Source organism: Cyprinus carpio, chromosome B9 (assembly GCF_018340385.1).
Source record: "Cyprinus carpio isolate SPL01 chromosome B9, ASM1834038v1, whole genome shotgun sequence".
Classification (NCBI taxonomy): Eukaryota; Metazoa; Chordata; class Actinopteri; order Cypriniformes; family Cyprinidae; genus Cyprinus; species Cyprinus carpio.
The window spans coordinates 19,094,162-19,115,931 of record NC_056605.1 but is presented as its reverse complement, the minus strand read 5'-3'; the positions used below and the strand labels follow the sequence as shown (position 1 = coordinate 19,115,931).

At 38.1% G+C, this 21,770-nt stretch overlaps 1 protein-coding gene across 2 annotated transcripts; it reads right to left on the bottom strand.

Annotated features, from left to right (window-relative positions):
* Positions 1–399: 399 nt before the first annotated feature.
* On the bottom strand, positions 400–19,322 carry LOC109096354 (AF4/FMR2 family member 3-like). Of its 2 annotated transcripts, XM_042731341.1 has the most exons (19): positions 19,191–19,322; positions 18,576–18,869; positions 12,321–12,398; positions 11,840–11,873; positions 11,000–11,057; positions 10,390–10,441; positions 8,921–8,958; positions 8,351–8,546; positions 4,489–6,519; positions 4,256–4,365; positions 3,679–3,838; positions 3,347–3,480; positions 3,171–3,234; positions 2,584–2,720; positions 2,205–2,276; positions 2,004–2,097; positions 1,857–1,906; positions 1,570–1,763; positions 400–1,309 (listed from the first exon to the last, which is right to left on the bottom strand). In XM_042731341.1, the coding sequence occupies exons 2-19, from the start codon at positions 18,642–18,644 to the stop codon at positions 1,188–1,190; spliced, it is 3,693 nt and encodes a 1,230-aa protein (XP_042587275.1). In that variant the 5' UTR covers positions 18,645–18,869; positions 19,191–19,322; the 3' UTR covers positions 400–1,187. The 2 variants fall into 2 exon arrangements, with proteins under 2 accessions (XP_042587275.1, XP_042587276.1); XM_042731342.1 differs by lacking the exons at positions 18,576–18,869; positions 19,191–19,322 and adding an exon at positions 17,537–17,910.
* Positions 19,323–21,770: the final 2,448 nt, after the last annotated feature.

Sequence of the window (21,770 nt, the reverse complement as noted above, 5' to 3'; positions counted from 1 at the left end):
GTTGGAATTCTTAGTCTGAAAAATTGAGTCATGTTTCAGATTTTGAATTTCAATTTAATTTATTTAATGCTGCAATCTGTCAATTATTTCCTCAATTAATTACCCCCCACTCACTTTTATGTATTTTATATTTTTACATACAGTAAACATTTGACTATGCAGGGATATTCCTGCTTTTATTTCCTTAGGTTTTGATAAAATGGTATCCATAAAATCTCAGAGACTAGAATGTGTTAAGTCTATTTTCATTTGTAGGTTATTGCTGGATTGCATGTTGTTTCAAAATATAATCTTGTTTTTCATTAGAGATCTTCTGCTAAGGTCTGAAATATGAATTGCTGTGCTTCATCATCATCATCATCATCATCAATTAATTATATGAACAACACCACTACCATCTCCTGTAAAAACACTTTAATTTACAAAAGTCCTGATTTTTTTTTTTTTTACAGTTGAAACTTTACAACAACTTCACAATGCCATAAGAAGTCTTGCATAGACTGACATGACATTATGCTGTCTATTGAAAAACAGCACCAAAACATCTACATGACACATAATGAAAAAAAATCTCAGACTTATTGCACAAAGAAAAACATGAATCACATCCACAGATCTTAAAGAGACTTTGTGCATGCACCGTTTTTAACATAAGATGTAAAAAAAAAGGTTTTGATGGAAGTTAGATAATGCAACACCCCGTCATAAAAACATCACTTTAATCTGGTAAAGAGGTTTTTAAGGGCAATTTAATTCATACAGAAAATAAAACCTTTTTAAAATTAATTTCTTGGCACATTTTGGAAGAGCAGCATTTGATGAATTAGCTGACAATGGTTCCTTTTCAAAACTTTCAGTAAGCATTTTTTAAGAAGTGCTAAGAATTGAATGACAAAGATCTGACCTGCTTAACTGCATTAAAGAAAACATGATTATTTCTGACATTTAATGCTCAGTAACATGAAGTATGTCCGCTCCTTAATACCTTATAATGGCATGATGCCACGTGACTTGTCATGAAACTATGGCAGATAATTTTCTTCATTACTGTCCGGGCTTAAAAACAGTCTTGACCCAAAACCCAGACTCCTTGGTCACAGAGTGCAGGTAACTGTAAAATGTTTTGCTAATTCAGAACATTGTTTCCTCAAGTGATTTGTGAAGTTTGAGAATGTCTGTACACAGTATTATGATAGATTAGCGCTGATCCGGATCCACTGTAGCCCTTGCCTGGTGTACTGGACGATATGGGCCATGCTGCTATGTAGAGTCAAGGGCCCAGTCAGTGTGTTCAGATAGTTGAAAAATTCTGGTGTGGGAGTGAGAGAAAATAAACAAATTGCCATTAGTTGAATTATCAGTGAATTGTCATTTATCATCAGTAAATAAATAAATACACACTATCAGAAAGGATATTTTTTGTGAAAAACAAAAAAATAAATAAATAACAGTAAATATTAAAATAAAATTTAACGTTAAAAACTTTATATATAAAATAAAAAATAGCAAATATTTTTTTTCTAAGTTATTAAAATGACCCCAATGTGATAAAACTGAATCTAAACTCACCTTTGTTTTCTTTGGCCAGGGTATCAGCCACCTCCCAGTACTCATAACTGTACAGGACACTGTTGGTAATGTTGAGGTGATTTGCTGCCATCTGGTGGATGCGATGGGGAATGCTGATGACACTGCTCTGTGAGCTGCCTGTGTGAGATCCCATTATATTGACAGAGCAAATAGAGGCAGGAGCTACAGTTCCCCTGTAAAAGCACAAACACATATGTACTGACACCCAAACACAACATAAAGCTCTCACAGTGGCTGTGTAAGGCCTAACTACGATTAACTCTTACTTTCCAGCATTGTTCCAAGAAGGGGGTTTGTGAGGTCCTTTTGGAGAGCTCTAGTCAAACAGTTACAAGAATGAGTAAATCACTGAATAAACTATATTGCCAGGTATTTTTTTACATATTGATGTATAATAATTGATAACTGCCTACCTTGAAGTAGTCCAGCAATACTTTGGAGTATTTTAGAGCGTTTTCCTTTTTAAGTCTGAACATTTGCCAGTAAAGAAGAGCAAGACAGCGGAAACTGAAACCCAGATACAAAATTTGTGTTTTGTCAACAGACTTTGACATAATCAAGAAAATCAAAACGATAATACAGACAGCTGAAGATCTTTGCAGTGTTGTATTTACCATAGTACAGCTAGCTGTTTGTCTTCCTGGCTGGCTCCAGGGCCGGCGTGACTCTTAAGTTTCATAGCGTATCTATCCAACACATGGAACATGTCAAATCAATACAGAATGTCTAACAAACATAGGGCCTTTTCTGGCCACTTCTGTTTTGGGATCTATCAATATCAGTCATTTTGGAAACATCAAATCTATTGACATTGCATTTGCCTGTCTTCAGCAAACATGCAAATGTCAAAGCCCACATCTGCTGTAGGAAAAATACTGTCAGTATGAAGCCTGTCACAAGGAGCTACCCAGTCATGTAATATCTGGCCTATGCAAAATGCTGAAAAAAAAGAGCAACAGAGAGGGTGAAAGAGAAAATAAAACTCTTAAACACCTTATGAGCTCCACAGTTTCAGCATACATGGTGTAGGGGGACTTGGACTCCAGTGGTCCCTCTTCCATGGCTTTACCGCACTCCATGAAGGACAAAGCGGCATCCACATAATTCACAGCTTTTCCTAGCTTATCCACCTGCAAACAGGGATAGAGAGACAAAAGCGTAAAATAAAGCAGTTGATGAATTAGTTACAGTGGACATAGACCAGAAATTTTCATCCTTGTTTTGGTCTGTGACTATAATACTTGGGATTCCACTCTCTGTCATATAGCAATTGAAAAAGCACCTTTTTAAACAAAAGTTAATTTTACAGCATAAAAAAGATTCATCTCAGGCAACTCCACACTCTAGGAAAAAAAAAAGACAAAAGCTGCCACTTTTTTTTTTTAAGGCACACATTTGTACCTAAATGGTAAATGTTTGTACCTTTTGTAGAAGGTACTCCCCCAGTGACAACTTTTGTACCTTTTTTTCCTGAGAGTGCATGTGGGGTCGTGACTCCACGGTTGCAAACCTCTAACCTCTGTAATAGTCTTGTCTAGTGGTAATATTCAATAATGTGTATGTTCACAATGCTGTCTTACCATAACGTCTGCTCGATGTTTCAACCTCTTAGCCTCATGCATGTAGTACTCAGTATGATGAGAGCTAACATGAAGGCAAGTACGGAAAGATTAGGTGAGAAATATGGGAATGTATTTGACATTAAATGCCGCAGCATTGTTAAATGAAACAGAGGCATTAACAGCCATTAACTCACACATCACTGATAGGTACAGTTCCTCTGTAGTGAAGCGGAAGGTTTGAGGGAGGAACCAGCGATCCAGAGAGAGACTGGAGGTGTCCTGACACCCCGACACACTCCACCTCTACCTTGGGCTGCATCTTCTGAACCTGTTGAGACAATGGTCCTGTTTCATTAATATATATTACATTAGAACAATTGCTACAGTCCTTGTAGTCCAGCAGAGAATCCTATTCCAATATATTGCCCATATAATGTTCTTGATTTGCTATATGGCTCCTTAAAGACAAGACACAGAAAGAAAGAAAGAAAGAAAGAAAGAAAGAAAGAAGCATAATTTTAAGAACCTGTGTTTTCTGTGCTGTTGAATCTTTGTCTTTTTCTGGAGGTGTGTGGTACTTCTCTGCAGGCTGAGCTTTTACTGAGGGTTTTGAGAGCTCCAGTATGCCGGATGGAGGAGACAATGGGGATACAGGCCTCTTGGAATAAAAGTAATCATCCTGACATCTGCATACACAGCAATAAAAAGGACATCATCCAGTGAGCATGAGCCAGACAGTAAACATTATGCCATCGTGTCCCATTGGACAAGAAGAACAACAATGAATTGACCTTTTTCATGTTTGCGTTTTGTCATAGGGGCTTCCCATGATATCTTTCAATGTACTAAAGCAGCACTGCAGAACAACAATATGTTTACAGTGGTAATTACTCATGGACATCCCCTTGTCATATGAACTTGCAATAGCAAATATATTCTGAATTTCTGAATCAACAAAATAACGCTGGAAAAAAATAATTTCAAAGCAATATAACAGCTTATTTAATATTACCAAAACTGTCTCTGCAAAGAGAAAGCACTGATGCATAAAAGAAAAAAAGTTCCTCATTACAGAAAAATTAAGTGATTAGGTCTAAATATACCCATTTTGCTTGTTGAGGGTTTCCTCAGACTCATTGTGGACTGACACCGGTGGTTTATCTGCACGAGAGTGATTTCTCTTATTCTCTCTTTGAGCATCTCCATTTTCAGCCTGATAAAGTAAAACACAAAAAACATACATGTATGCAAAAACACATCTCATATTCAAAAGAACGTTAAAGAATTGCAGATTTGTATGCATTAATTAAATATAAAGATGCTTTTTTTTCCTCACTTTTCTTTTACTTCTGCCATCTCCGGGCAGCTGGTCCAAGTGTTTCATCGATGTCTTTTCTTTTGCCTTTCCCGTTGACAAAGCTGAAGACGAGGACTGTCTCTCGGTAATCTCATCTGCACTAGGGACTCTACCCAGAAGCGTGAGGTCTATCCTCACAACAAGTTTTTTCAAGCCTCGATGTGGAACAGTGGGGGACTTTTCAGTTCGGCCAAAAGGCACCAATGTGTAGAGTTTGTGTCTGCCCCGACCTTGTGTCTCAGGTGTGCTTAAGCTCGATCCATGGGGGTGAGCACCAGTGCCTGAACCCTGTTTTTCAAGCCTCCTTTTTGACACAGTTTTTTGGTTTGATGTTGAATCTGCAGGGACTTTGGCAACATTCCGGGGTGGACTAGACTCAGAGTCTGAATCAGAGGAAGATGATGAGGATGAAGAGGAGGATGAGGACGAGGAAGATGATGGGCGAGTGGGCTTGTTGACAGGAGTAGGCAAAGGTGGAGAAAGTGGAGGAGAAGGGTTAGTGTCATTCACATGAGGACCTGAGGAAATGTCCTCATTGCTCCACCGTCTCTTCTTCCTCCTCTGCTCCTCAAGGTTGTGTCCATTGAATTCCTTTTGAGCGTGATGCTGGCTGTTTGTGTGAGGTCTTTGCTTGGGCTGCACTGCCTTCCATTCAACATCCTGCTCCCTCCTCCTCCTCCGTTTCCTCTCTCTTTCCCCTTCCTCTGTTCTTCTATCTTCCTTGTCTTCCTCTTCCTCAGAACTCAGAACCCAGCGACGCCTTATCACTTGCTCCTCCGCCAGTCTTCTTTGTCTCTGCTCCTTGCCGGTCTGCACCAGGGTTGCTCCCTGTGCATTACCTCGGCTGTCCACCTCTCGCTCTCTCTCTCTTGACTTTGGGTCCTTTTGGGAATGCCCGTTTCGGGACACTGGTGCATCCCCTAGTTTGGTCTTGGGCTTTGGGCTGGAACTCTTTTGGGAAGTCTGTTTAGATCTGGACTGCTTTGTATCTGGGAAAGATTTAGTCTTCGAGCTGTGACTAGATCGACTGTTGACTTCGCTTTGGGACGAATCCCTGTACTTTGACGAGGGACCACGGTCGGAACTCTTTAGAGTATTAAAATGAGAAGAATGGCCTGATTTGGAGTGTGAACTGTGGATTGACACTCCTGTAGTTTCATTGCTTCTGTGATTATGTTCAATACTATGGTCAGTTGTAGATGAGTGACTAGCTTGTGGTTTTGGGCTAACGCTTGGTCTTTGCTTTGACAAATGCTTTGAAACGGGGTTTGAAGGTGAGTTAAACCTTTGCTTGCTTGTGGATTCAGAGTTTTTGGTTTCAAGCTTGTGTGTGAGATCTTTGTGTGACTTTTCTGTTGAGCTGTGCTTGGAATGATGGGGTTGTTGGGGAGGACCAGGTCTGGAGTCTTTGGATCGAGAGTCTCTGGATCTAGAGTCTTTGGGTCTAAACTCCTTTCTCTGGTCGGCACTGTGGTCCGGAGGCACCCATGGCCTTACTTTGGGCCGATGTGCTGGATTAGAGGCAACGGTTGACCGTGCAATATGCCTGGGACTGTCTTGTTGAGGTGGCTGGACCTGAGGATATGTACCTTGGCTAGGTACTGGGGTGAATGAGAGGCTTGGACTGGGGCTTCTGGGAGGGTGTAAAGGGCTGGGACTTCGACTCCCTTGGAAGCTGTCTCCTGGACTTGGGCACACACTTGGCACTGGGCTCGGCCCGAGGCTAATTCCTGGACTGGGGCATGGACTGTATTCTGGGCTGGGACGAGGACTGTTTCTGGGGCTGTAGTCAAATTTTGGACTTGGGACCGGACTTTCACATGGACTGTAATCCTGTCTGGATTCAGAGTCTCTGCTCCAGTATCTTCCAGGTGATGGTCCTCGGCCACAGTCAGATTTCGCAGTCCGTCGCTGTCCTCCACCTGGGTCGTGGTCAGATGACTGATGGTTTTTAGGGACTTTCTCAAGCCACCTGTCCAGCTGCCACTGTGTGGATGGTGGACTCTCCGTCTGAACAGAGAAAGGACATGAGTTCAAGACAGAGAATGTAACAATGGTTAAACTGGTAAAATAATATTACTCTAAATATGAATTTGATAAATGAACGTGACAATATAAATCCAGAGTGATCTGTATTACAAAACATACTTGACAAGATTATGATTATCAGTGAGCCTGCTATTAACTATAAACTCTTGACCACTGAAGATGACAACAGTATAAACGTAAATACATTCCAGAACCTCTTTAACAAAGAAATGTGTAGCTGACAGTTTAACAAAGTGAACATCACATTTAAAATCGTAGTGGAGATGCACAGTCATGCCATTTATAGGCTAATCGTAGGAATATTAGATAGAACTTCTACCTATTAAACGTCTCAATCCTTTACCCTACTGATGTAAAGTAACCACTGTATGTGAGCAGAAGATTGCATAAACCAATATCTGACTCCATGACAATGTATTTACTTAACAATGTGATAGAAAGTATGGTCGGAAAAATTACAAGAAAATGGCAATAAGAAATTATTAGAATAAATGAATAGGAAATTTGAGTATTTATGTAAACAGGCCAGTATGTCAGTGGGAGAGAGGAAAAGAGAAAAATGGTGGGGAGAGGGTAACCGAGAGAGAGAGAGAGAGAGAGAGAGAGAGAGAGAGGCCAGAAAACTGTGGAGATTCCTTAAACCCTAACAAACACTTTCTTTCAATTTCACACTGCTTTCACCATTACAACGCCTCTTCAGTTCAGTTACTCCAAACTATTACAAACCAGAAATAAATAAGCGGCATTGAAAATAAATACTGTATGACAACATAATCACATTTTATAGAGTAATAAAATAAGCTATACTCACTTTTGACTTTACAAAACATTTTAATTAACGCCACAAAATCAAAGCAAATACTCACTTGATAGCACACTTGAGCTGCAGGGCAGACTGAGCTTTCCTCCAGTAGCTGACCAGAGCTAATTTAAACTTTTACTCCTCCACTCAAACATTCCCCCTTCCTCTCTCTCTCTCTTTCAAGCAAAGACACTACATCTCTTGTGCCCTTTTCCCACTGCTCCTCCCCACAAACCCCCCTCTACCTGGAACCGTGTGGCGTTTCCAAGCCGACCTCCTCAGAGACACTACATGACTACACGTAGATGAAAAACACATGGTGTTCCCTCCTCCCTTCTCCACAGCTTCCAAATAGATGGCATGTTCAGTAATAGAGCCAGCTGTGTCACACAGACACCTTCATTCATGGTGGTGTAGCCCTATACTATGCTACTAAAGCTTTTAATCCCTCCTTCTCTTGAAAAAATTAAGACTTGCTAGAGCATAAAATCCTTTAAATGTAGCTGTTATCAGCTCAGGATTCTTTGATGACAGAATGTTATATTATCATTTACTCACATTGTTCAAAACCTGTATGACTTTCTTTCTTCTGTGGAACACAAAAGAAGATATTTTGAAAGATGTCTGAGTTCACTGTCCATACATTCAAAGTTAGTGAGGTCTAACGTTGTTTGGTAAATTCATACAGGTTTGAAACTACATGAGGGCGAGTAAATGATGACATAATACTTATTGTTTTGGGTAACCAATCCCTTTAGGTTCTGCTTTTTGTGACGAAATCAATGTTGACATGTACTACTTCCTATCTAGTTAGTCATCTGGGGCTCCACATGTTGACATGACACCCAAATTCTAAAGTCTCAGTGGCCACCCCTCCACATTCCTCTCTCCACCCCCCACCATCCAATTTTACCTCATCCGCTATAAACAACTACTGGGAAACAGAGAGAGAGGCAATGAGATTGCATGGCAAAAAATGCTACAACATACCTCTGTGCTGCAGTTTAGGGTCCGCTGCTGGGTCGGTGTCCTGCACCGGTTGTGTGTCCCTGGGCTCGGGCTGCATGATCGCTGGCTGCGATCGCTTTCCCACTCGCTGGAGGGGTCTGATCCTGAAGACCCTGAGCTAGAATGTCTCACTCTTCCGACATGTGTGTGTGTGTGGTGCTGCTGCTGGCCTGACAAGCTGTCAGTCAATACATGCAAACAATGGAGAGGGATTGAGAAGTTCACAGGCACTTCTTAGGCCACACACTCAGATGCATTTACATGTACAACAATCTCGACTATCAAGTTCAAAGAAATTCCTAAATCCCAAAAAGTATGCAGACTAAACACTACGAGTGGTGTTTGTGTGTGTGTGTGTTTGGGGGTTGAACATGTTGAAAGGCCAAAAGAAACAGAGGTTGGTCTATCATCCAGCTGTCACATTCCACATTTTCTGACCTCTTCAATATGTAATACATACACTGACACATACAGAGACAAACACTGGACAATCATGAGACCTGGTACAGTTACAAACATAAAGCAGACAAAACAACACAAGCACACACTTACCGGTCATTATTAGCCCAGGAAGTTATTTGCTCACTTCCCTGTTTAACAAATAAGAATAAAAAAAAAAGATTTTAATAAATGAGAGCTTTTTTAGCGTAAAATCTTCTACTTCATGGTCATTACTTGCATCTTGACGAAAGCAAAAGCCATAGTCCTGCAGTAATGGCAGAAAGGTCATGAGTCTGGTGTATTTTATGACTCAGACTGTTATGATTCATAAACCTGGGGTCCTGTGATGAGATACACGCATGCACAAGGAGCTGGTGTTGTAGGTTAAAATTAGAGTCAAATATCGAGCTTCTCAATTTCAGCAAACCATGTCAAGTTAAGCAGCACAGATATGGAGCAGTGGCGTTTTTTTCACAAGGAGGCAAGAAGGCAGCGCCTCTAAAAAAAAATTTATAACAAGAGATCATAATTTGTTTTTGATAGAACTCCTACTGAAGTGAATGTGAAGAAGGAGCAGCTAAATACTGTAGTTCGCTCATGTAGCACCACAAATTAGCCTGAATCAGTTCAAGTGGTCAAATTAGACAGACTAATTATAAAGTAAATATCTCACCCACATGAAATTATCTGAAAGTGAGATGTTTTTTTTAGCAGCCCCTCAGCTTGGTTAAATTAAATATCACCTCTTTTAATGATTATAGTGTTTACAGAGTATTTGATGATTAATAGTTATTGACTCATAATAATATGACACTACCGTTCAAAAGTTTGGGGTCAGTAAGATAATTTTAAAGAAGCAAGAATGTTTCAGCAAATGTCACACAATGTTACAAAAGATTTTGATTTCAAATAAATACTTTTCTTTTAAACTTTATACTTTAAGATCCTGAAAAAAATTTATCATGGTTTCCACAAAAATCTTAAGCAGTACAACTGTTTCTGACACTTAAAATAATAAAAATATTTCTTGAGCACCAAATCAGCATATAAGAATAATTTCTGAAGGATCATGTGACACTGAAAACTGGAATAATGATGCTGAAAATTCAGCTTTGCCATAACAGGAATAAAGTACATTTTAAAATATATTAAAATTGCTAAAAAGTTTTTTTTTTAAGTGTAATATTTTTCAGCAAATGGTGAGCTTAAGAGACTTCTTATCAAATTCCTAAAACCCCAAACTTTTGAAGAGTATTGAACATTAAATAATTAAGAATATTTCATTATAATAAATTGCAGTATGCTAAGATAAACAAAAAAGTATTTTAGTATTAGTATACTCTGGCTCACTGAGTTTTCCAAAGAAAATAATGGCAATGTTCATGTTTATACAGTGCTGCAATGAGAGAGCAATGCAAACACAAATGCCACAGCAGCCAGGTGACTGTGTGTAAATGCATTTTGTGATGAATGAACAAATGAGACTGTGCTCAAAGCTAACAGTTGGCACAAGCAGTGCAAGAGTTATTGATATCTACTTTTTCCGCCCATTCCTTCAACAGTCTTAACAGGCACCCTACCTCGTCCTTGTCATCTTCGTCACTGCTGAGCTTCAGGTCATCAGCGAGCATGCTGGGAGGGCAAAGAGAGAGTCAAACATAAGAGAATGTCACACTCACTTGACAAAGAGACTTATTCGTTCTGCCAATCTGCAACAAATCTGTGTGTATGTGTGTATTAAATGTGAGTTTGCCTCAAACAGTCTAACAATATGAGATTGTATCACATTACAAGCTTCAAAGAAAAAAGTCATAAACACAGCACTCTAATGTTGAACAGTGATGTTATGTGATGGTAGTGTGCTTCTGGGCTCTACCTTACTGTGTTAACCTGCTCTGCAATTAGATACTAGCTCAGTGAAGTTTATGAGGTCAGTGAAGTTGGTACGGTGGAGATATAACACTGGCCTAACCCTCCATGTGAAGCTGGTTTTAAATAGCAGTTGGTCTAAAGCAGTTAAATTCCAGGAAGCCCAATTTAATTATACACACCAATATGCACAGACGTTCAACGCTGAATTCTCTAAAGTCAGTTGTTTATGGAGTAATAAAGTCAAAAGGCAGAAGAAGTTCAGCCACAACCTGGTGCTTGGTTACTGTGGACGGATTGGGTGCTGTGCACACCACTTACGATTTATGAGGGGCCACGAGTGGACGTGAGGGCATCCTCGCAGAGACACCATCCCTCACTAAGAGAGCCACAGGGAGAGAAATACATCAGCATTATGGAGCAGAATGTAAAAACACTGCTATATTAGCACAGCTGTGTATACATATACAGATGTGAACTATGTAGCAATATATCAACGTAAACAAAGCAGGTAATGAAGAGCAAGCCTATTACACACATCAGGCATGCAAAATATATCTATACCATATCGGTTTGGTATTAAACTATATTTAACAAATACTGATCAACATTGAAAGTTTAATTTTACACCACTGTTCTAAAGTTTAGAGTCAGTAAGACTTTTTTTAATGACATTAATATTTTCATTCAGAAAGGACACATTAAATTGATCAAAATTGATTTTAAGACATTTATGTTACAAAAGATGTCTATTTCAAATAATATCTGTTCTTTTGAACTTTCTATTTGTCAAAGAGTCCTAACTGTTTAATTGCCACAAAAAATATTATGCAGCACAACTGTTTTTAACAGGATGTTAGAATGCTTTATGAGGAACACTGAAAACTGGAGCAATGGCTGCTGAAAATGCAGCTTTGCCATTTCAGAAATAGACTTTTTAAAATGTATTAAAAACAGTTGTTTTAAATTGTAATAATATTTCATGATATTTCTGTTTTTACTGTATTTTGGATCAAATAAATGAAGCCATAGTGAGCAAAACATTTAAAAATGTTACCCGCTCCAAACTTTTGAAAGGTAGTGTACATTTCTCCTGGTTCTACATCAACTAACACTCATATAAATCATCATATAAATCATACATCAGTGCAGCATGTTTACCATGTCTGTGTCGTGAATTGGGCTGCTTTGCATCCTAAAACAGATAAACAGAATAAATCAAATCAGTCAAATCAACACAAACAAACAGAGGGGTAAATTCACTAAACTGTACTAAACACTGTCACACTGTATCCTAGAACTTAACCTTGTACCGTAAGCCTCTGAAATCCAGTCATTAAATTAAATCATATTTTCGGCATTAAAAAATCAACTCTTGATCATATGGTAGAAAGATACTGTACAATCCCTAGAACTGGCCTGCAATGTGCTTGGGGCATTGCAACCTGATTTGCATAATTTCTGTAGTGACTAAAACAACACAGATTTATGAGTGTGTGCAAATAAACAAGGCAAGCATAATACCCAGCAGGGAGAGAGAGGAGTAGAAAGAAAGTGGTAAACAGAGACAGAGCAGAGTTGGTGTATTATATTGGTGAATTCATCACACTTGCCTGCAGTCTGTAATAAACCCTATGCGTACCTTCGAGTGTGAGTACAGGAAATGCTGAGTGCCCCTTTCCCCTGGGGACTGCTGGTAAGGCCAGGACTGGGTCATGTCCTACAGAGAGATGAAAGGACAGAGGCTAAAAGTAAAAATGACTTACAGGTTTGGAAAGTGAACTTTTAAAGTCATTATCACATGCAACTGACAGAGATGTCCTCAGATGTAATGTGCATCTTTAATGGTCTTCTGAAATGTATATCTACTGACAGTTTTTTTGGGGGCATTAGAGACTATTACATCGGGGGATTTGCACTGGTTGGGTTGGTTGTGTTTTGTTTTGAAGCATCAAAACATTACAAGCTTCTTCTATGTGCAATTTTTAAGAATTCTTAACTTAAATTCTTAAGTTAAATTCTTAACTTAACCAAAAAGTAATATTCTGTCATCATTTACTCAGCCTCATGTCATTAAAAAACATTATGAAAAACATATCATTATTTCTTCTGAACAAAAAGAAAATATTTTGAGAAATGCCTCAGTACTTTTTTTTCATACAATGGAAGTCAATGATCACCAAAACTGTTTGGTTATCAGTGTTCCACATGAGAAAGTTTATACAGGTTTGGAATTACATGAGGGTGAGTAAATTACAAAATTTTCATTTTTGAAAATTGAAATGCCCCTATCACACCGTCTGTAATAGTATGATAGATCTTATCCCCCACCCCCCCCAAGAATATATTAAATTATCAAATTAAAAATACATAAATTAAAAACAATTAGAATCAATAATAAAACATAAAAACTTTGAATCAGTCACAGATGTTGTTTTCCATTTAGCTGATGCTCTTCAGTACTTGCATTGCTTTTAAGAATCAATCAAACAAACAAACAAACAAACAAACAAACAAAAAAAAACTTTCTTCATGGTGCTCATAATATTAGCAGGTTTTGCAGAAGTAATGCTTCATTTACTGTAGATTCTGTGTTACTAAAGAATGACTGTTAATACACTTAATGACCAAACATACACCGGCAAGAATTCATGACCTTTTGATAAATAACTAACAGTATTTGTGGGCTTGAGAAAGTTTCTGGCATTTCTGATAATATGTGTGATTAAATATTTCCTCAGTAAAACGTTTATTGTGTAATCTGTGCCTGGAGCTGTTTTTGTTAGAGCATGCACGTGTGGTACAGAGCAGGAAGCAGTCTGTGAAAAGGTCATGAGCTATCTACTCTGATAGCGGTTATAGGAAAACAGATGTGCAGTGTTTGACTAAAATTAAATGCTCATGGACTGAAGATAATTTATCTACAGTAAGTGTAAAACATTCAGAAGTCTGAACGGTTTTAAAAAAAGGTGCACACAGTAATTTATACATGGTATACAGAATAAATTATACATGGCTGATTTTCTAACTAAAAATGTATGCAATGGTACAAAGGATTGTTTTGCATGATTCTGTATGCTGCCAAGTCAACTGCAATTTTGGCTAAATAAATAATAAAAGAATAATAATAATAAAATACTGTTTACACTTCCATGTTCTGACTTTGGTCATACATAGAGATGGTCAATGGATGAGCTGATGTTTCATGTATCAGGATGGTGAAGATGCTCAATATTTTTATATTTCTTACACTTTTTGGGGAACTCAACCTAATAACAGTCACATTAGCGAACTTTGGTGTAATTTTTCTGGCAAAATAGTGTAGTGTTGCATGAACCACAGCTCACACAGAAGTGGTGAATCTGTGGTGAATCTGTGCGAACCTGCTGCAAAATTGGCCTCATGAGGAATTCCTGATGGTGTAGATTTCAATTGAAATAACTGGATTTTGCTCACGAAAATTTGCCACACAACAGTACATGTGACCACACCTTTGTAACTGTGTGTGCATACAGTATTCAACAGAAGAAATAAACTCCTACAGGTTTGGAACAACTTCATGGTGAATAAATTATGAAAGATCATTTCATTTTTGGGTGAACTATTCCTTTAAACTTGGAAAAGAAAAAGAATGTCTAATTTACATTACATTTATACATATGACAGCAACAGACATTTCCACTTTAGGTAAACTTGTTATCAATCCTAGGTCTCCTCTTTATCTTTACAAATTAGTGCAAAAATTAAAGATGCCTTAACACTCTACACACATAAACTGTATTGGATTTGTAAGTGATAACAACAGCAGCCTTTCATTTTTAAACTCCACCATGTCTTCAACACAGACTTCTAAAGTCGAACTGCAGAACAGTATCATATTGTAAACATACATTATACACATCACTCGTTCTTTCTAGCCTCTAGCAATATTTCGAAAACACACTCCTCCCCTCCAGAGCATAACTCTTCCCCCTTCCCTTTTGTCCACCTGCTTCATTATCTCTCTCGCTGCCTTTAGTCACTAAGGACTCATCTCTCTTCACCAACAACAAGGCTTCCCAGGTGAACCTGCAAATGCTTGTCTGTCTCTCTATGCATGTCCCTCTCACTCTTTAGATGCTTGGAAATGGCCAGAGCCAATCTAAAGCACATTAAAAACAACTCACTCTCTTTTCCACCTTGATTTTTTCAAATTTAAAATACCACACATAAACATATAAAAAAATCAAAGATTAAACTTAATTTGATTAAAAGATTAAAATCATGCACACCCTAATAAGCCTAATGTAAGCCACATAAGTCTAATAAAAGCTGTTCTATTTCACGTGGAGCTGAGATGACTCGTGTGCTACCACATTAAGACATTTTAACCACCCAAGTATTATTCACTTTATGTCAAGAACTCCTATGTTATTGGCAATTTTCTGTTGAGGAATATTTAATCATAGCAGACTGTTGTTTTGGCATTTCTACAACTGAAACAGCACAACTAAAACACCATTTTGAAAAGGCACAGACAGACTCACACACTAATGCTTGCAGAGACACCTGTTGTGCTCTTTCTAAAAATACCTATGACCACAACACCAGGCCTGGGATGACTTACACATCTATGCATGTGCTTGTTCACCTACACAGAATTCAGACTGGTGATGGTAACAGACCATAATATGATAAAATGAGAAACCTAGTGCTGTATTGTACTGTACTGCAATGATCCCACACATATTGTACAGAACAATGCACATGTACACAACTTCTGCTTATCAAAACTGTGATATCGAAGACTGCATTTACATTTACTAAAACATTCAGCCCATGCAAAACTGGGGCAAAGGGTCATGTGTTTGAACACACAAACTGTTTGATCTAATAAGTGATCATGAAACAAGACCTTAATAAAAAAAGATGCATTAATTTTCCTTTACATTTTAAAATGATTTCAACGGAAAACTACTAAACAAAAAATGATTTCTTTGATTTCTTCACCTTAACATACAGAAATGCATTTTACATCTCAAACAGATATCTGGAAACCACTGACTGGAACCAAAGATTTGAATCTGCATAAGTATTTCCCTCCAAAAATCAGTACCGCTGCCTTTCATATCTGTATTTTTTGGGTAAGTGGGTCTGTTGTCATGCAGCAGACATCACACATGAATTATTGTTCATTTAGATAGCACTTGGATTACTCGTACCTAGATATGTTAGTAATTCATCTATAGAATAATCCTCCCCCATTTCATTCAGTAAATGATCATACTGCAGACTCATTTATATCCCAACCAGAAGGGTTAAACTGAATAATATCTTTTATAAACACACAATTCAGCTAAAATAAACTCAGCTATAGAGCCTCCAACCCTTTTTTGTAGAGATTATCATACGATCTTCCAATGCTAATTTACAGTGTCAGTGTGAATGTGTCTTGTAGTTTTTTTTGCAAAGAAGAGACACTATGGTGCTTTTAACCAATACTTAAGTGCAGTTATGCATAAAGCATGACTCTAAAGACAATTTGTCCCCAGTCTGGATCAGAGCTGCTGGGATTATTTTATTTGAATAATCCATTAACATTTAAGGATGTATTTTGAATGGGAGTCAAACCGGCATTTGCAGTAGAACTGATGTGTTGGAGGAAAAACCTGTAGCTCAAATCAAATAGAAACAAGTACAGCATAATGTACAATGAGCTGGTGTGCCTGAAGGGTTTTATCCAGCATGGTGGGGTTTATTTTGTAGTAATGACGGGCTGAATGTGCATTATCATACTTACATGAAATACTGATTTAAAATTATTGTTATACTTGTTACAACTGTACCTTGTTACAAGGTGTCCTTGTTACAGTGTACACTCTATGAATTAAATAGGGTTAGGATACGGGTTTGATTTAGGGTTAGTTTCATGTAATTATGCTAAATTTACTGTTATACAATTTTGTACCTTTCTCAGAAAAAAGGTACAAAAGCTCTCACTGGTATGGTACCCTTTAGGTACCAAAATGGACCCTTAAGGTACAAATACTGTACATTAGGGTGTTTTTTTTCAAAAGGTACTGCCCCAGTGACAGCGTTTGTACCTTTCTTTCTGAGTGTGTACGTGTAACAAAGACACTGTAAAATAAAGTGTTACCAAAAGTGTTTTATTCTGTAATTACACACTTACTATAAAATTATGAGATTGACCAGTTACAATTAGGCATTCCAGAAAGATGTGTAAAAATTAATTATTATTTTGTGTAGTGCACATATTATGACATTCCAGTACAGTTTGGATTAAAGAATTCAACTGAAGGCCTTTTTACTGTATATATGTATAGAAAGATGTCACAGATATCTGTACGAAAATAATGCGCAGTGCAACCCTGGTAAATATCTGAACAGTCAGGTTATTTCCAATCAGTAATAATCAATATAACACCACTTACTATAAACTGAGCTCCATATTTGTAATCAAACCTTAGGAATGCACCGCAGCTGAATACAGCGGACACCTGCACATATCTGCGGGTGATTTGGATGCCATAGTGGTTGTCTGCACACATGCACTGAAATAAGTGTCCTCAAAAGCTCTCAGTGTATGGGCTGACTCACACACAGCTTGAGGAATTGTTTTTTTTTTTTTTTTTGATGATCCCTTACTTTTTTTTTTAATGAGCCTTCTTCAGAGCACCTGTTTTATTACCCTCAGAATGACTGAGAATGAGTCATCTGTGAACCAGTGTGTTTGCATGAGTGCAGCAGTGAATGAGTGTGTGTGTGTGTGTGTGTGAGAGAGAGAGAGAGAGAGAGAGAGAGAGAGAGAGAAATTCCCAAAGTTCAGAAGCTAAACTAGGTGTATTTAACCTTACTCACTTAGCACTGGTCCTCTTTGCGCTCTCAGCTGATCTTCAACTCGTCTTCTCCCAAGATTGTTTCTTTTTAAATTACTATTATAGGCCTACTCAAACATGCGTCAGTAAATATTAGTACAAGCGAACCTAGTCAGACAGCGCGCAAAATCCCCTAGATGCCATCGGGTCTCTGTGGAGAAGTCCAAACCGAGATACTACAGCGCAGAGATAAACATAAAGTAACAGCAGGAGAGGCAGGTGATGATTGCCTTGATAGAGCGAAGAAGCTCTCCGGAGTTACAGAAGAGGAAGTCGCTTTTTAAAAATTTGAATTTGAATGTTTCGTACCACCTAATCAAAGCTGCGCGCGCCACACAGCAAAACCGAAAACACCAAGCTGCGCTCAAATGTATTTACACCGGAAAACAGTTCAACTGACAAAACCATAAAGCATCACATCTCAGAAGTTCTGTCAGTGTAGACTATAGAGATATGACAACGCATGATTCTCCTAATAGCCTACAGATTCCCACCCCCCATTATTACTCACATACAAAGAAATAATCTGCATTTGCAAACATTTCGGAGACAAAAGTTAGAATGGAAGTTATTTGTACCTAATGTTAAAAAGACTGGCGATGAGGAGGTAACCATGGCAACAGTACGCGACATCGTGAGCATCGACATCGGACGAAACATTCACAAAACATAAACACAGCCACTATTTACCACTTGCCTATATACGTGCACATCACATATATCACAAAAATGTTTGTTTTGTTAAATAAGTTTAAAGATGTTTAAAGAAGTTGACGTTTGTCGAAGTTTGGTAAATAAATAAATAAATAAAAATAAAGGGTTGCACGAGACTGCACCCCTAAATGTTCGGTAGAACAGCCTAAGATCATCATAAACAGCCTAACAAGAAAAAAAAAAAAAAAAACAACTGGCTATGAAGAGTAAACTGAATAACACCAAACAAAAATGGTCGTTATCATCATGTTTTGGTCTCTCCCTGAAAAACAATGGAATTAAACGCATTAGGTTTGTATGACACTAACCTGGGATGCGTGCTGAAGCATGAAACAAACACTTGCAAGTTTTCCCTTAGTTCCATAAATGGTAGGCATGTTGAGGTCGATTGTTCAGTTGTCCATTTTGGCAGGTACAGAAGCGCAGCAGCGCGCACCGCGGGAGAACGAGCGTCAACGGGTCACGCATCAGAGGCACGCTCGGGGTTTCTGTGGAAGCACGCGATGGGCGGAGGCTGATTTACCGGAGGCTCGGCGTTGTCACCCAAACATCGCGTCAGAGCACTGTGACGGCGATAAACGGCAATGCTCGTAGATACACTCCTGCGTAAGCAAACGGGGAGGAGGGAAAAAGAGTCACCGAGAAACTGAAGCATGAATTCCTCTGGGAAAGCGAACAAAAAACATCTATCTATCTATCTATCTATCTATCTATCTATCTATCTATCTATCTATCTATCTATCTATCTATCTATCTATCTATCTATCTATCTATCTATCTATCTATCGTAAGGAAGACCTCACCTAACATCAGTGATGATTTTAACAAAGCAAACGCATACATCTTTTGAAATATACAAGATATAGGCCTATAGAGGCTATCTCTGAAGACGAAGGAAGAATGGAATGCAACCTGTTACTTACCCACAGAAAAGGATTAGGCAAGAAATGATATCCACAGAATTTCCAGATGTGTCTGAATGTGTGCTGGGTTAGAGAGATAACCTTGTGTTATGCACTGCGGACTCCCAGATCTGTTGCTGTCCATCTCCCTCCACATTGCTTCATACATTTCACTGAAAAGAAAGAATGCAAACAGAGCCTAACTTCTTTAAGGATATAAATGCATCACGAAAGCCTTGATACAATTTACACTGATGCTTAGAGACATGCACTCTCTCTGTCTGTGAACTGATTTTTCATTCACTTGTGTCAAAAAAGGAACATCAGTGCATTATGGCATTTGTTTGTGGCTGTGTGAGACTTTCTACAACTATTCCTGACATCTGACACAGCAATAAAGAAACATTAGAAGAATAAGAATCTCAAAATGGCTGATTTCCTACACCTTCTAGCCATCTTGATTTGTTGTTGTCCAAAAAATGATGTGTTTGCACTGGATGTGTTTGAGGTAGATCAGCTTGACTTGAAAATACAGCCATTTACATTCTTCTGAAACATGTACACAAACATAACATCTTAAACATCTAGAATGAACTAGAAACTAGAACTAGATAAATTTGACAGTTTTAGACACATTAAAAAACACCCCCAATAATGACCCCTAGCCTTGTGGTTATTTGGCTCAGGTTGCTGCTTTATTAAGTTTAAGGGACATTTTCATCCATTATGTGCACAGATAAAATAAGTCTGATCAAGAAAAGTAATAATTTACCAATCAGTCTGCATGATTTAATGCATGATTTGCCATTGATCTTGCACAAACAGTGTTTGTGTTCATGGAAGTGACAGGAATGCCCCAGATGTGCTGCTGATCCTTCTCTCTCACAGTTGTGGTTTCATTACTCAGAGCACTCTTCTTATAACGTCTCTGTCATTACTCATCCTCATGAAGAGAGAACCACACCTGGAGGACAAAAATAATCAAAAACAGATTGAAAACCAGAAAGCGCAAGCACCGTGTCAGAAAGAGGCAGTGTGAGAGAAAGTTTTTTTATAAAAAAAAGAAAGAAGTTTTATAGCATGCAGTATTAAAAAATAAAAATCACATAGAAGTGGGAAAATTGGACTAAAATGAATCAGTGAAGCTTGTTTAAATTTAAAGCACTTACAAGCATTTGACAAAAGGATATGCTTGTGTTTGAGAGTTGCATGAATAATGAGGTGTTTTTGTACAGACAGAACATTTTCTTGAGTTTTAGTAGTCGCTCCAACACAAAACGGAACAGACACACAACACACACTTGTCATAATTTAAACTGTAATATTAAAACTGTAATGTATAACAATAAATGGGCACATCCTTATTTTTGTGTCTCTTATACACATAGTATTGCATTAACATATAATGCAGAACTATTGAGATGGGCAATAAAATATAGACACTCTTTGCTCTTATGATGTAAGATGGGGGCATTAATGTATTTTACAAGCAGACACACTGATATATTTTTTTAAATAAGCAAAGACAAATAAAAAGGACACTTAGAAGTAATACAGTATATTTATTTTACAAATTGAATCAATGTTTTTTTTTTTATTTAGGAGGGGTGAGGTTGAAAGTAGAGTTTTATATTTGGGGTAATATCGCAAGGGCATCCTTGGTTACAGCTACTAGAGATGGTGGGTCTGGGGGATTGTGAGTAGTCCCATGGCAGGCCTGTTAAGACATGACGTTCTGCCCTCCCAGCCACAGAGGGGTTGCTTCTCTCCTTCAGGTGACTCTTGAGACGAGCACCTAACCTTCACCTGTATCCATGGTAACTCATTGGGAACTCAGATTCCTCTAGGTAGCTAGCCAGATGATTCAGGAGGGAGCAGGAGTGAGTGGTAAACTGGTGTTTTATGCTGTCTATCCAATTTAATGAACAGTTTTGATAAATGTTTCAGTTCCACCGTTCACGCTCATGCAGATCTATTTTATACTTGTTTACTCTGACTGTGCCAGTTTACTGTTATGCATGACTCAGAGCTTGTTCATTAGAAATTTGGCGCTAAAGGTGTGGCTCTTTATTGTCATTTGTGCAGGGTAACAGTTTAGTTGTACACTGTATCAGTAAACTGCTTTGATGCTTAGCAAGAATTGCATGGATAAATAAATAGCATACTGATATTTATAAAATGAAATTATGGGAAATTATAACAGGAAACTAACTATAACACATAACCAATGTACTCTATTTTTGGTTTTATATAAAAGACGTATGGAAGTGTGTAGTACAAATGGCAATATCATGTGATGTATGTGCAATATTTTCTCAGTATTTGTAATGCAAGTTGTGTAACATGTATGTTCAAGGTCTATGTTGTGCAACAGGAGGATGCTTGGATGGAAAGTTATCACAGCGTTTAGTAGTTGGTGAGATAAGTGGGGGAGAGGTGTTGGGTGAGAGTCTTTCATAAGGCTTGGTTGCTTATGGGAAATCCTTATTTTAGTTACTGCAGTCACACATGGAAATACAGAAGTCAACATTTGAAGTGGATCAAAAGTTCATCAAAGTTGTCCTAAGATAAGAATGCATTTTGGTTTTAGGTTTTAGGACA